The sequence below is a fragment of the Hyperolius riggenbachi genome, chromosome 3 (genome assembly GCF_040937935.1).
Source record: "Hyperolius riggenbachi isolate aHypRig1 chromosome 3, aHypRig1.pri, whole genome shotgun sequence".
In the NCBI taxonomy this organism is placed as follows: domain Eukaryota; kingdom Metazoa; phylum Chordata; class Amphibia; order Anura; family Hyperoliidae; genus Hyperolius; species Hyperolius riggenbachi.
In genome coordinates this window covers 15,642,052-15,656,320 of record NC_090648.1, presented here as the reverse complement: position 1 = coordinate 15,656,320, position 14,269 = coordinate 15,642,052, and the positions used below count along the sequence as shown (strand labels likewise).

The window sequence follows — 14,269 nt, the reverse complement described above, 5'->3', positions numbered from 1 at the left end:
TAATAGCTGTGCTTAGTCCACAAAAATGAAATAAACCAATCAAAATTAGTTACTTGTGCTGCTTCAATAAAGCAGTCCCTGTATTTTTAAGGTCAGATATACATATCTGATTGTGACTGTATATATGATGTGTACACAGGAATCTCTTATATATACTAAATAACATCTATGCTGTAAGAATAAAGCCTGATGTGTAGCCGTGTCACTAATAGAGATGGTCAATGAGATGGAAATAATTCTGCATTGATGCTGATTTATGCAAATGTATGCACTCCCTTTGCTGATGAAATCAAATAATTTGATATGTTGTTAAAATTTGGTTTGGTGACTACAAATTCAAGGGTACCTGAGACGGATGAAAAGTAAAGTTTTATACATACCTGGGGCTTCCTCCAGCCCCCTTCAGGCTAATCAGTCCCTCGCTGTCCTCCACCACCCGGATCTTCTGCTATGAGTCCTGGTAATTCAGCCAGTCAGCGCTGTCCGGCCGCATGCCGCTCCCACAGCCAGGAACATTCTGCACCTGCGCAATAGTGCTGCACAGGTGTAGTATGCTCCTGGCGGCGGAGTGTGTGCATGCGCACTACACCAGACTGGCTCAAGTACCTGGATTTCATCCGTCTCAGGTTTACTTTGTTACACAGTAGCACTATACTCTACATATGCACTCTCCACAGAGCTGCAGGGAATCCACTGAGAATGCTGTGCACATTGAACACAGAGGTGTTGTCTGTCACCCATAAACCTTGTTCAGATTGTGCATGAAGAATGTGTAATAGAGGAAGAATCTCCTCATTCCCCTGCAGAGTACCTGCACATCACTCTTACATGTACCCACAGTTACATTGCCTAGGGCCTGATCCATGTTCAGATTGTGCATGAAGAATGTGTAATAGAGGAAGAATCTCCTCATTCCCCTGCAGAGCACCTGCACATCATTCTTACATGCATCCACACTTACATTGCCTAGGGCCTGATAGATGTTCTTTGTTCCGGTTTGTACCTTTTACAAGTACTCTTACCAAGGACTAGTTTTAGTCTAAAGGGAATAAATATAGTAGTCTACATATCCTTCTCACTTCAGTTGTCTTGTAAAATTCCTAAGCGTTGGCAGTTAAGATACGAATTTCATGTTACATACTTTTAATCAACAAAATTGTAATATGCAAATTAGAGGAGTCGGAGTCGAGGAGTCGGAGTCGGTGGAATCCTAAACTGAGGAGTCGGAGTCGGTGGATTTTTGGACCGACTCCACAGCCCTGCTCGCTATCTGTGGACAGAGCGCACCCGCACACCATCTGACTCGCTATCTGTGGTCAGAGCGCACTCGCACACCATCTGACTCGCTGTCGGTGGACAGAGCGCACCCGCACACCATCTGACTCGCTATCTGTGGACAGAGCGCACCCGCACACCATCTGACTCGCTATCTGTGGTCAGAGCGCACTCGCACACCATCTGACTCGCTGTCGGTGGACAGAGCGCACCCGCACACCATCTGACTCGCTATCTGTGGACAGAGCGCACCCGCACACCATCTGACTCGCTATCTGTGGTCAGAGCGCACTCGCACACCATCTGACTCGCTGTCGGTGGACAGAGTGCACTCGCGCACCATCTGACTCGCTATCGGTGGACAGAGTATGCTTATGTGAGCCAACTCTGATCTAGTGTGTGTGGGGACCTCAAGTCCTCTTCTTGTAACCCGAGGTATATGCTGTGTGTGTGGAGTGGGGGAAGGGATAGTTTGGGAATCTCTCCATAAACTTTGTCTAATAAATAGTATCCCTGGAGGAGCAGCGAGTGGAGGAGGAGATGTGGGAGAGTTCTCCAGCCTGTGCAGATGTTTGTGTGCGTTTTATGGGGAACACGGTCTGGCGATATACTACACCCGCTCGTCCAGCACAGCCAGAGGAGCCTTCCTGCCAAACTGTGCGTCCAGTGCGCTGACACAGCACAGCGGCTCTGCTCCTATCCAATCAGCTGCTTTCACTGGGAATAAACCGAATGCTGAACAATTATCGCATGATACGCCCCGCGTCCATCAGCCAGCTGCAGGAGTGTCCCACCTCCCCCCACCCCGGTTCAGTCAGTTCAGCTAGCTTTTACATATCTACCTCCCTCTGTTAAGTTTGCAGAGGCAGGCTTCACACTGCTGCGTGTCCTGGAGAGAGAGTGTAAAGCGTAATACCACCTGACGATGGATCGGGGCACCTCACAGCGATGCCCAACCGCGACCGAGGTTCTCGATCCATCTTCCTACCCGAGGGAAAAAGCAACGCCCCTGAACGAGAGTTCAAATGATCGCGGTAGTCGTTGGGGATCTTGAAGATACGATCCGCCGTGACAGTCGTTATTGCCTTGCAGAAAAATCTGTGTGATATTAGGCCCGAAAGATAAATCGAATTTAAATCGAAATCACAATCACCAAGATCACAATTTCGAAATCTTCAAAGTGGCGATTATCACGATGATGTCATTTCCGCATGGGATGGGAGAAGGTGAAGACACTGCTTCAAACTTCCCCCAAGTCCCGGCGTGTGCCGCCTGCAGGGTTAGCGGTGTTGGTCATACCTTCCGCACGAGTCCAACGCTATCCGTCCTCTATTGCCACCCGCTGGCTGTTGTGCACGGCATACTTCCTGGTTCCTGTATGTCACATGACATACAGGAAGTATGCCGTGCATTAGAGCCTGCAGGAGGGGAAGTGGATAGAAGGGCATCGCTGGACTCGTGCTGGAAGCCATGTTCAGCATTGCCGCAGCTTGGGGGCCAGAGGCGGCACAGAGACAATCAGAAGGGGCACAAAGCGAGACGCAAAGGGGGCAAGAGAGAGACACAAAATGAGCAAGAGTGAGTCCCAAAGGGGGCAAAAAAAAAGACAGAGGGGACACAGGAAAAGGGGGCACAAAAACACAGATGGTGCACAAAGAGAGAGACAGAGGGTGCACAAAGAAGGATAGGGGACAGAGCGGCACAGAAAGGGAACAAAGCTTAATTTGAAGGAAATTGTGAATCAAATCGAAATCAATTTGGAAAAGAAATCTCTCAATTCAATTTTTTCCTGAAATCGTTCAGACCTATGTGATATGTATATTTAGACTGCCATATTTATTTACTTTTAAGCAATACCAGTTGCCTGGCAGTCCTGCTGATCTCTTTGGCTGCGGTAGTGTCTGAATCACACCAGAAACAAGCATCCAGCTAATCCAGTCACACTTCAGTCAGAGCACCTGATCCGCATGCTTGTTCAGAGGCTGTGACTAAATTATTGGAAGCAGAGGATCAGCAGGACAGCCAGGCTATGTGCATTCTTTAAAAGGAAATAAATATGGCCGCCTCCATATGTCTCACCTTCGGTGCCCTGTAAGGAGGCAGGACACAGGAGGTAGGCGGGGAGGCATTGTAAAGGATCCTACACACATCCAACAAAGTGCACGACTGACACCATGACAAACCGTTTACACAACTTGTATTTTTTTGCGCGACAACCAACTAAACCACTAACTCATTTACATGCTGTGTGCGCAAGCGAAATGACAAACTGCACAACATGGCCACATTTAAAACACGCAGCCAACTTCACGATATCAATCCAACCGTCGTGTGAGTTAATCTGCCGGATGGATTGAACGAACCGCCTGTTATCAGTTGCTCGTCTAGTTGGTTGCCATGCATACACGCGCCATAGATTTCTGACTTCAGTTGTCCTTTAAGACTTCAGTCCACTAACAGGAAGCTAGCAGAGGCGCTAGAGGTCTTAAAGAGGAACTGTAACGGCAAAATGTCCCCTGGGGGGTACTCACCTCGGGTGGGGGAAGCCTCCGGATCCTAATGAGGCTTCCCACGCCGTCCTCCATCCGTCAGGGGTCTCGCTGCAGCCCTCCGTGCAGCGGTGACGTCATTATTTACCTTCCTGGCTCCTGCGCAGGCGCTCTGACGGCTGTCGGCTCTGAAGTAGGCGGAAATACCCGATCGCCGTCGGGTCCGCTCTACTGCGCAGGCGCAAGTCTCCGGCGCCTGCGCAGTAGTGCGGACCCGACGGAGATCGGGTATTTCCGTCTATTTCTGAGCCGAAAGTCGCCACAGCGCCCCCGCTGGAGCCAGCAAAGGTTACATAGTTACATAGTTACATAGTTATTTTGGCTGAAAAAAGACATACGTCCATCGAGTTCAACCAGTACAAAGTACAACTCCAGCCCGTCCCCCACATACCCCTGTTGATCCAGAGGAAGGCGAAAAAAAACCCACCAGGCATGGTCCAATTAGCCCCAAATGGGAAAAATTCCTTCCTGACTCCAGATGGCAATCAGATAAAATCCCTGGATCAACATCATTAGGCATAACCTACTAATTGTAGCCATGGATGTCTTTCAACGCAAGGAAAGCATCTAAGCCCCCTTTAAATGCAGGTATAGAGTTTGCCATAACGACTTCCTGTGGCAATGCATTCCACATCTTAACCACTCTTACTGTAAAGAACCCTTTCCTAAATAAATGGCTAAAACGTTTTTCCTCCATGCGCAGCTCATGTCCTCTAGTCCTTTGAGAAGGCCTAGGGACAAAAAGCTCATCCGCCAAGCTATTATATTGCCCTCTAATGTATTTATACATGTTAATTAGATCTCCTCTAAGGCGTCTTTTCTCTAGACTAAATAAACCCAGTTTATCTAACCTTTCTCGATAAGTGAGACCTTCCATCCCACGCATCAATTTTGTTGCTCGTCTCTGCACCTGCTCTAAAACTGCAATATCTTTTTTTGTAATGTGGTGCCCAGAACTGAATTCCATATTCCAGATGTGGCCTTACTAGAGAGTTAAACAGGGGCAATATTATGCTAGCATCTCGAGTTTTTATTTCCCTTTTAATGCATCCCAAAATTTTGTTCGCTTTAGCTGCAGCGGCTTGGCATTGAGTATGATTATTTAACTTGTTGTCGATGAGTACTCCTAAGTCCTTCTCCAAGTTTGATGTTCCCAACTGTATCCCATTTATTTTGTATGGTGCTAGACCATTGGTACGACCAAAATGCATGACTTTACATTTGTCAACATTGAATTTCATCTGCCATGTATGCGCCCATATAGCCATCCTATCCAGATCCTGTTGCAATATGACACTATCTTCCTGAGAGTTGATGATTCTGCACAATTTTGTATCATCTGCAAAAACAGCAACATTGCTCACTACTGCATCTACTAGGTCATTAATAAATAAATTGAAGAGCACTGGACCCAGTACAGACCCCTGTGGGACCCCACTGCTAACAGTCTCCCATTTTGAGTATGATCCATTGACCACAACTCTTTGTTTTCTGTCCATTAGCCAGTTCCCTATCCATGCACACAAACTCTTCCCCAGTCCTTGCATCCTCAACTTTTGCACCAGACTTCTGTGGGGAACAGTGTCGACGGCCTTTGCAAAGTCCAAGTATATCACATCTACAGCATTCCCAATATCCATATTAACATTCACTACCTCATAAAAGCTGAGCATGTTAGTCAAACAGGACCTGTCTGTAGTAAACCCATGTTGATGCTGAGAAATAAGATTATTTTCTACTATGAAGTCATGTATAGTATCTCTTAGTAACCCCTCAAATAGTTTGCATACAACTGATGTTAAGCTTACAGGTCTATAATTTCCTGGATCAGATTTTTTGCCCTTCTTAAATAATGGGAAAACGTGGGCTGTACGCCAATCCACTGGGACTCTGCTAGTTGCAAGAGAGTCACAAAAGATAAGATAAAGGGGCTTAGCTATAACTGAACTTAATTCTCTTAGGACCCGAGGATGCATGCCATCTGGGCCAGGTGCCTTGTCTATTTTTAATTTATTTAGTCTTGCCTTTACTTCTTCCTGCGTTAAGTATTTAATATTACAGTTAGAAGATTGAGACTCTTCTGCCTCTGTAATTTGCAACAGTGCTGTTTCCTTTGTGAAGACAGAAGCAAAGAAAGCATTTAATAACTCTGCCTTACCTTGGTCGTCCACCATTGAGTTCCCACCCTCATCCTTTAGGATTCCTATACAGTCAACCTTTCTTTTTTTAGAGTTGATGTACTTGTAAAACTTTTTTGGGTTAGATTTGATATCCCTAGCGATTTGATTTTCAGCTTCGATCTTTGCCAGCCTAATTTCTTTTTTACAATTTTTATTGCACTCCTTATAATTGCTTAGTGCAGCCTCAGTCCCCTCCTGTTTTAGGACCTTCTAGGCATTCTTTTTCCTCTTCATTTTATCCCTAACCTTTCTATTCATCCATAGAGGCCTTTTTTTATTCCTAGACATTTTGTTTCCATATGGGATATACATACTACAATATTGATTGAGAATACGTTTAAAAGCTTGCCATTTCCCTTCAGTGTCGTCCCCTTGTAGTACATTATTATACATTAAAGGTAAATATTGAACTGAGTCGGCACAGTCACCGGCTGTTCAGAGGGCTGCAGCGAGACCCCCGTGGGACAGAGTACGGCGTGGGAAGCCTCATTAGGATCCGGAGGCTTCCCCCACCCGAGGTGAGTACCCCCCAGGGGATCTTTTTGAAGTTACAGAGTATCTTTAAGCCTGTATGGGTAGACTCAGCCACGTAAATAGGGTGGGTTTTTTTTTTTCAGTTTTTAAAGTGTACCGGAGGCGACATGAGACAAACCTGTATATGTACAATGCAAAACATAACAACCAGGTTGGTTTACTTGTTTGTTGGGCCTGTAAGAGTTAATTCCTAGACATAAAAGTGACAGCTTCTGTCTTGTCGGTAACACAGTGAACCTCACTGATAAGCAAACTAGAGTCCTAATAGTTTTCCTGGCAAAATACAACTTCTGAGAGCAGGGGAAATTAAAAAAAAAAGTAATTAGTTCATGTATTTTCATTTAGGGACTCTTAATAGACTGCCATTGAGCAGAGACAACAAAACATTCATTCTTCTTTGTAAAATGTACAATAAAACTATGGGGATATCTATTTAAAAAGTCATTTTTAGGAGCAGGAGGGTAAATACAATTGTTTATCTCACTTTTCACCTCTGGTTCACTGTAGCCTCCCTGGTGGTAAGGAGGAGGCTGACTCCTTGTTAAAAAAAAAAAAAAAAAAAAAAAACTTGCTACAAATGCTATGGAGGAGTTAGCTTCCTCAATGCTGAAAACTGGCCTGGAAAGAGTTATAATGGTGTATGTGCACCACCTACTGGCAGTAGACAGATGTTACAGCATTTCAGAAAATTCAGTTCTGAAATCTAATACCATACTGTATATTGTACAGAGAATGACACTTATTGCCACACTGGTCTGAACTCTGCTGAGACAGAGTTGTGCAGCAGACCAGAGTGTGTACAGTGGCCCAATGACGATCCCTAAAGATCTGGCATGTCGGACCTTTAGCTATGCCTAAGCATGACCCAACGGCATTGTTCTAGGCACCTCCCCACCCTCTGGAAGCTGCTGCGCCAGATGCGCTTATCGCCCCCTGCGCATCTTAACAGAGTTGCCTACAGCCAAAAGGCGACAGTGCACAGCCTTTGCACACAACGTGTCTTTTCCTATGCAGGGGTAGAAACAATGAGTGTGCTGAATGGAGAGGACAATGCTATTGTGCTGTGCTCGGGCATTGCTACAAATCAAACCCGCTGGATCTTCATGCAATCGTCATATGCCTGATGTAGTCACGCTGGTCTGACCATAATGACCACCCCCGCCATGGCAGTCGTTATGGTGCAGCACTCAGAGTTCAGACCAGCGTGTGTATGGACCGTTAGGGCCGATTCAGGTGGATGTCTCAATCATCTGCCCAGAGTCTCGTCCAAATGCTTTTCTGCAAGCGTGCAGAAAAGCATTTGTTGACTTTTAATGGCGATTTCCAACGATCGTCATTTTTCATCCCGCAGGGGGACAACGGAGTGCGATACTAATGGATCCTGGAATGACCAGATTCTGCTGCTTCCAGACAGTGGAAAAATAAAGATTAAAATGCTGCTTTTGCATAAACAGCGGGTAAATTGCAAGTGTGGGTGTGAACTGGCCCTTAGTTGTACATGAGAGATGTTTTAGGTAAACACTGGACAGTATTTATTTCTGCGTCTGTAGATTTATTTCTTCATCCATATTTGAGGAGGATTTTTGTATTTGTGATTAAGAAGTTTATTTTAGAAATGTTAATTTAACTTTTTGACATGATTCTGTATTTGACTTTTGTTTATAGCTTTTATTATACTCAAAGTGGATACTAGACCCTTGCTTGACGGATTTTAGTAAGTTGCAAGCAAAAATTTCAAGAAAATTAATTGTACCACTTTTTGCACAGAAATCCTGCAGAAATAGAACGCTAAGGAGGTTACGTGAATTTGTATAAATTAAACTAATGGAGATTATTTCTGTGAGCGATGTGTCTGGAAATTACGCTCTCTGCTCTGTACAGCATAGGCGTGACCAAGTACCTCTGCTCTGCGGCATACAACATAGGCGTGACCACGTACCTCTGCTCTGCTACATATGACATAGGCGTGACCACGTGCCTCTGCTCTGCTACATACAACATAGGCGTGACCACGTGCCTCTGCTCTGCGGCATACAACATAGGCGTGACCACGTACCTCTGCTCTGCTACATATGACATAGGTGTGACCACGTGCCTCTGCTCTGCTACATACAACATAGGCGTGATCACGTGCCTCTGCTCTGCTACATACAACATAGGCGTGATCACGTGCCTCTGCTCGGCTGCTTATACTGTAACATAGGCGTGACCACATGCCTCTGCTCTGCTGCATACAACATAGGCGTGACCACAGGCCTCTGCTCTGCGGCATACAACATAGGCATGACCACGTGCCTCTGCTCTGCTACATGACATAGGCGTGGCCGCGTGCCTCTGCTCTGCTGCATACAACATAGGCGTAACCACGTGCCTCTGCTCTGCTGCATATGACATAGGCGTGACCACGTGCCTCTGCTCTGCTACATATTACATAGGCGCGGCCGCGTGCCTCTGCTCTGCTGCATACAACATAGGCGTGACGACATAGCTCTGCTCTGCTGCATACAACATAGGCGTAACCACGTGCCTCTGCTCTGCTGCATATGACATAGGCGTGACCACGTGCCTCTGCTCTGCTGCATACAACATAGGCGTGACCACATAGCTCTGCTCTGCTGCATACAACATAGGCGTGACCACGGGCCTCTGTCTGCGGCATGCAACATAGGCGTGACCACAGGCCTCTGCTCTGCGGCATGCAACATAGGCGTGACCACAGGCCTCTGCTCTGCGGCATGCAACATAGGCGTGACCACAGGCCTCTGCTCTGTGGCATGCAACATAGGCGTGACCACGTGCCTCTGCGGCATACAATATAGGCGTGACCACGTACCTCTGCTCTGCTGCATATAACATAGGCGTGACCACGTGGCTCTGCTCTGCTGCATACAATATAGGCGTGACCACGTGCCTCTGCTGCATACAATATAGGCGTGACCACGTGGCTCTGCTCTGCTGCATACAACATAGGCGTGACCATGTGCCTCTGCTCTGCTGCATACAATATAGGCGTGACCATGTACCTCTGCTCTACTGCATACAATATAGGCGTGACCACGTGCCTCTGCTCTGCGGCATACAAGATAGGCGTGACCACGTGCCTCTGCTCTACTGCATACAATATAGGCGTGACCACGTGCCTCTGCTCTTCTGCATATAACATAGGCGTGACCACGTGGCTCTGCTCTGCTGCATACAATATAGGCGTGACCACGTGCCTGCTGCATACAATATAGGCGTGACCACGTGGCTCTGCTCTGCTGCATACAACATAGGCGTGACCATGTGCCTCTGCTCTGCTGCATACAATATAGGCGTGACCACGTGGCTCTGCTCTGCTGCATACAACATAGGCGTGACCATGTGCCTCTGCTCTGCTGCATACAATATAGGCGTGACCATGTACCTCTGCTCTACTGCATACAATATAGGCGTGACCACGTGCCTCTGCTCTGCGGCATACAAGATAGGCGTGACCACGTGCCTCTGCTCTACTGCATACAATATAGGCGTGACCATGTGCCTCTGCTCTGCTGTATATGACATAGGCGTGACCACGTGCCTCTGCTCTGCTGCATACAACATAGGCGTGACCACGTGCCTCTGCTCTGCTGCATACAACATAGGCGTGGCCACGTACCTCTGCTCTGCTGCATACAATATAGGCGTGACCACGTGCCTCTGCTGCATACAATATAGGCGTGACCACGTGCCTCTGCTGCATACAATATAGGCGTGACCACGTGGCTCTGCTCTGCTGCATACAACATAGGCGTGACCATGTGCCTCTGCTCTGCTGCATACAATATAGGCGTGACCATGTGGCTCTGCTCTACTGCATACAACATAGGCGTGACCATGTGCCTCTGCTCTGCTGCATACAATATAGGCGTGACCACGTACCTCTGCTCTGCTGCATACAATATAGGCGTGACCACGTGCCTCTGCTGCATACAATATAGGCGTGACCACGTGCCTCTGCTGCATACAATATAGGCGTGACCACGTGCCTCTGCTGCATACAATATAGGCGTGACCACGTGGCTCTGCTCTGCTGCATACAACATAGGCGTGACCATGTGCCTCTGCTCTGCTGCATACAATATAGGCGTGACCACGTGGCTCTGCTCTACTGCATACAACATAGGCGTGACCATGTGCCTCTGCTCTGCTGCATACAATATAGGCGTGGCCATGTACCTCTGCTCTACTGCATACAATATAGGCGTGACCACGTGCCTCTGCTCTGCGGCATACAAGATAGGCGTGACCACGTGCCTCTGCTCTACTGCATACAATATAGGCGTGATCACGCACGTGCCTCTGCTCTGCTGTATATGACATAGGCGTGACCACGTGGCTCTGCTCTGCTGTATATGACATAGGCGTGACCACGTGCCTCTGCTCTGCTGCATACAACATAGGCGTGACCACGTACCTCTGCTCTGCTGCATACAACATAGGCGTGACCACGTACCTCTGCTCTGCTGCATACAATATAGGCGTGACCACGTGCCTCTGCTGCATACAATATAGGTGTGACCACGTGGCTCTGCTCTGCTGCATACAATATAGGCGTGACCATGTACCTCTGCTCTACTGCATACAATATAGGCATGACCACGTGCCTCTGCTGCATACAATATAGGTGTGACCACGTACCTCTGCTCTGCTGCATACAACATACTGTAGGTGTGACCATGTGCCTCTGCTCTGCCTTTCAGAGAAGTTGCTGGTCGTCACAGTGGCCACTGATACGACGGAGGGCTTCCAGCGATTCATGAGGACGGCTCGCCATTTCAACTACACCGTGCGGGTGAGTCATATTTTAGTGTGTGTGTACAGTGTGTGTGTACGTGTGTGTGTACGTGTGTGTGTACAGTGTGTGTGTACAGTGTGTGTGTACAGTGTGTGTACAGTGTGTGTACAGTGTGTGTGTGTGTACAGTGTGTGTGTGTGTACAGTGTGTGTGTGTGTACAGTGTGTGTACAGTGTGTGTACAGTGTGTGTACAGTGTGTGTACAGTGTGTGTGTACAGTGTGTGTACAGTGTGTGTGTACAGTGTGTGTGTGTATACAGTGTGTGTGTGTGTGTGTACAGTGTGTGTGTGTGTACAGTGTGTGTGTGTGTGTGTACAGTGTGTGTACAGTGTGTGTGTGTGTGTACAGTGTGTGTGTGTGTGTACAGTGTGTGTGTGTGTATACAGTGTGTGTGTATACAGTGTGTGTGTATACAGTGTGTGTGTATACAGTGTGTGTGTATACAGTGTGTGTGTGTGTGTAGTGTGTTTAGTGTGTGGTGTGTGTAGAAAGCGTGGCCATTCCACAGTGTTCCTAGCCTGTCAGGTGGCGTGTGACCAACTCCACCCAATCACTGGATCAGCCCAGCTGTAGACAATGTGTGACAAGGGCTCTGCACAGCAAATTACCCATGCGATGAGCTTCCGCACAGATAGGGAATATGAGCTGTCGCTTTTTGGGGGGTTTTCCTGGTTGTCTAAAAGATGAAAGAGAGAGAATTTTTAAAGGACTCCTGAAGGGAGAGGGATATGGGGGCTGCCATGTTTACTTCCTTTTAAACAATGCACATTGTCTGTCTGACCTGCTTATCCACTGCCTTTATTAATACTTGTAGCCATAGCCCCTGAACAAGCATGCAGCAGATCAGGTTATTGAAGTGTGACTGGACTAGCTGCATGCTTGTTTCAGGTGTGTGATTCAGACACTACTGCAGCCAAAGAGATCAGCAGGACTGCCAGGCAACCGATATTGTTTAACAGGAACATGGTCACGCCTATGTTATATGCAGTAGAGCAGAGGCACATGGTCACTCCTATGTTGTATGCAGCAGAGCAGAGCCACGTGGTCACGCCTATATTGTATGCAGCAGAGGCACGTGGTCACGCCTATATTGTATGCTTCAGGTGTCGTTTTAAAGGATACCTGAATTGACATGACTTGTGTATGTGGAGTGCCATTCTTACATATGACTAGGCTATGGAAACCTGAGACAGACAACCAAGGCTTTATACCTGCCTGGTGCTTCTTGCAGCCCCCAGTAGTCTGTGTCCTCCCTGGCCGCTCTATTCTCCCACTCTCAGCCATGATAGTTGGGGATTGCTGTGCATGCGCTGCCTCATGCATTCCTGGCTATGCTCCTGTGGCTGGGAGAATTCTGCGTCTGTGCAGTTGGTCAAGGCTTATAACTGCCCAGGTATAGAACACTCCCGGCAACGGGGGCACTAGCAGGGAGGCACGTGGGCGGGGCCGTGCATGCGCAATCTTCCTGACTGGCTCAGTTGGGGACAGCGGACGGGACTGGACAGATGTTGAGGGAGCTCACAAACTAATGGCCCCAGGGAAGTGTAATCCTTCTGTGTCAATTGTCTCGGGTACATTGTAAACATTCATGTAAGCAAGTGACCATTTTTCTCCAGTTGGCACTATAGTCGAACTATAGCATAACCCTCACTGATAAGGAATTACAGTCCTAAAACATTTTCCTGGCAGAGAACCGCTTCTGAGAGCAAAGGAGAAAGGGCAATATTTCATAGATTGCTGCTCAGAACTGTTAGATGGTCATTCAGCAGAGACGGTAGAAGATTTAAGTGTTCTAATGGGGGGGGGGGGGGGGAGGAAGTGCCCTAAAGAGATGTTCACCTCAGTAAATGGAAGCTTCCAGATAATCCAGTGGCTTCCCCGTCCCCCCTCTAGCGCTGGCACCCCCCCCCCCCCTGCACTGCGCAGGCATATGACAGCGTGTCCATACGCAGTGTGGCCGCACTTGTTCCCACACGGGAGCGCAGCCGCAAACTTTTATAGGTTCCCTACAACAAGCGGTGGTCCGGAAGAAGACGGAAAAGCCTCTGGAGGATTGAAGCTGCCAATGAGGGCAGGAAATGGGATTTGTGGGGCAGATTTTTGCATACCAGTGCAAGGAGAGATGGGGCAATTGGATGTAAAATGAGCAGTTGTTAAGGGCATCCAATCAGAATCCTTGATCTTGGCTTGTGCTCCGGTTCTGCTCCAGTCCTTGCGCTGGTTTTGCTAAGTCTTCCCCGGGAGGTAGATGTAAAATATAAGAATGGATTAGAAGACATGGAGCATTTTTCTTCTCAATGTAGTCAGTGGTGGGTTGTCTGGGAGAAAAGCGGTTTGTGTTTGCCTTGACACTTTGTACTTTTTTTTGCAGACTCTGGGGCTGGGCGAGGTGTGGAAAGGGGGCGATGTGGCCCGTACTGTCGGAGGAGGTCAGAAGGTCCGCTGGCTGAAGGAGGAGCTGGAGAAAGTCCACGAGGATGAGGATCTGATTGTCATGTTTGTAGACAGGTAGGACGTCCTTTCTGCAAGTTCCTGCGTCAGCTGGCGGCACTTACCCATGCATTACTCTCTTCAGGCGATAATGTCCCATCAGGGGTGTTGCTAGAATCCCAGAAAATCCAGGGCTCTTCTGGGCACCATAATTGGGTCATACTGCCCTAAAGGTTACCAATGTGCCCTCCAAGCATTACATGGCAGTGGGCCTAATAATAGTCAAGTGTCCATTTCTGCGTAGGAGAGCCAAAATGAGCTTGGGGTCTTCATAGGAGAGGTGGGTTCATTTCAGCAACTGTCTTCTGGAAGCCGTTTTTGTTTCACGTGATTTATGCCAACCAGCATTAGAGTTCTTTAGCATAAACAGAGCTCATAAAACAAATTCTGTGTGTTTGGGTCATAATTCTCCTATCCTCTT

At 47.7% G+C, this 14,269-nt stretch overlaps 1 protein-coding gene across 1 annotated transcript in view; it reads left to right on the top strand.

The window, feature by feature from the left end:
* PLOD3 (procollagen-lysine,2-oxoglutarate 5-dioxygenase 3) overlaps positions 1 to 14,269 on the top strand; it is an 84,791-nt gene that overhangs the window by 30,299 nt on the left and 40,223 nt on the right. Inside the window, exons 2-3 of the mRNA XM_068273903.1 lie at positions 11,263 to 11,354; positions 13,730 to 13,866. Coding sequence (XP_068130004.1) covers positions 11,263 to 11,354; positions 13,730 to 13,866 — 229 coding nt within the window. The remainder of the gene's footprint in view (positions 1 to 11,262; positions 11,355 to 13,729; positions 13,867 to 14,269) is intronic.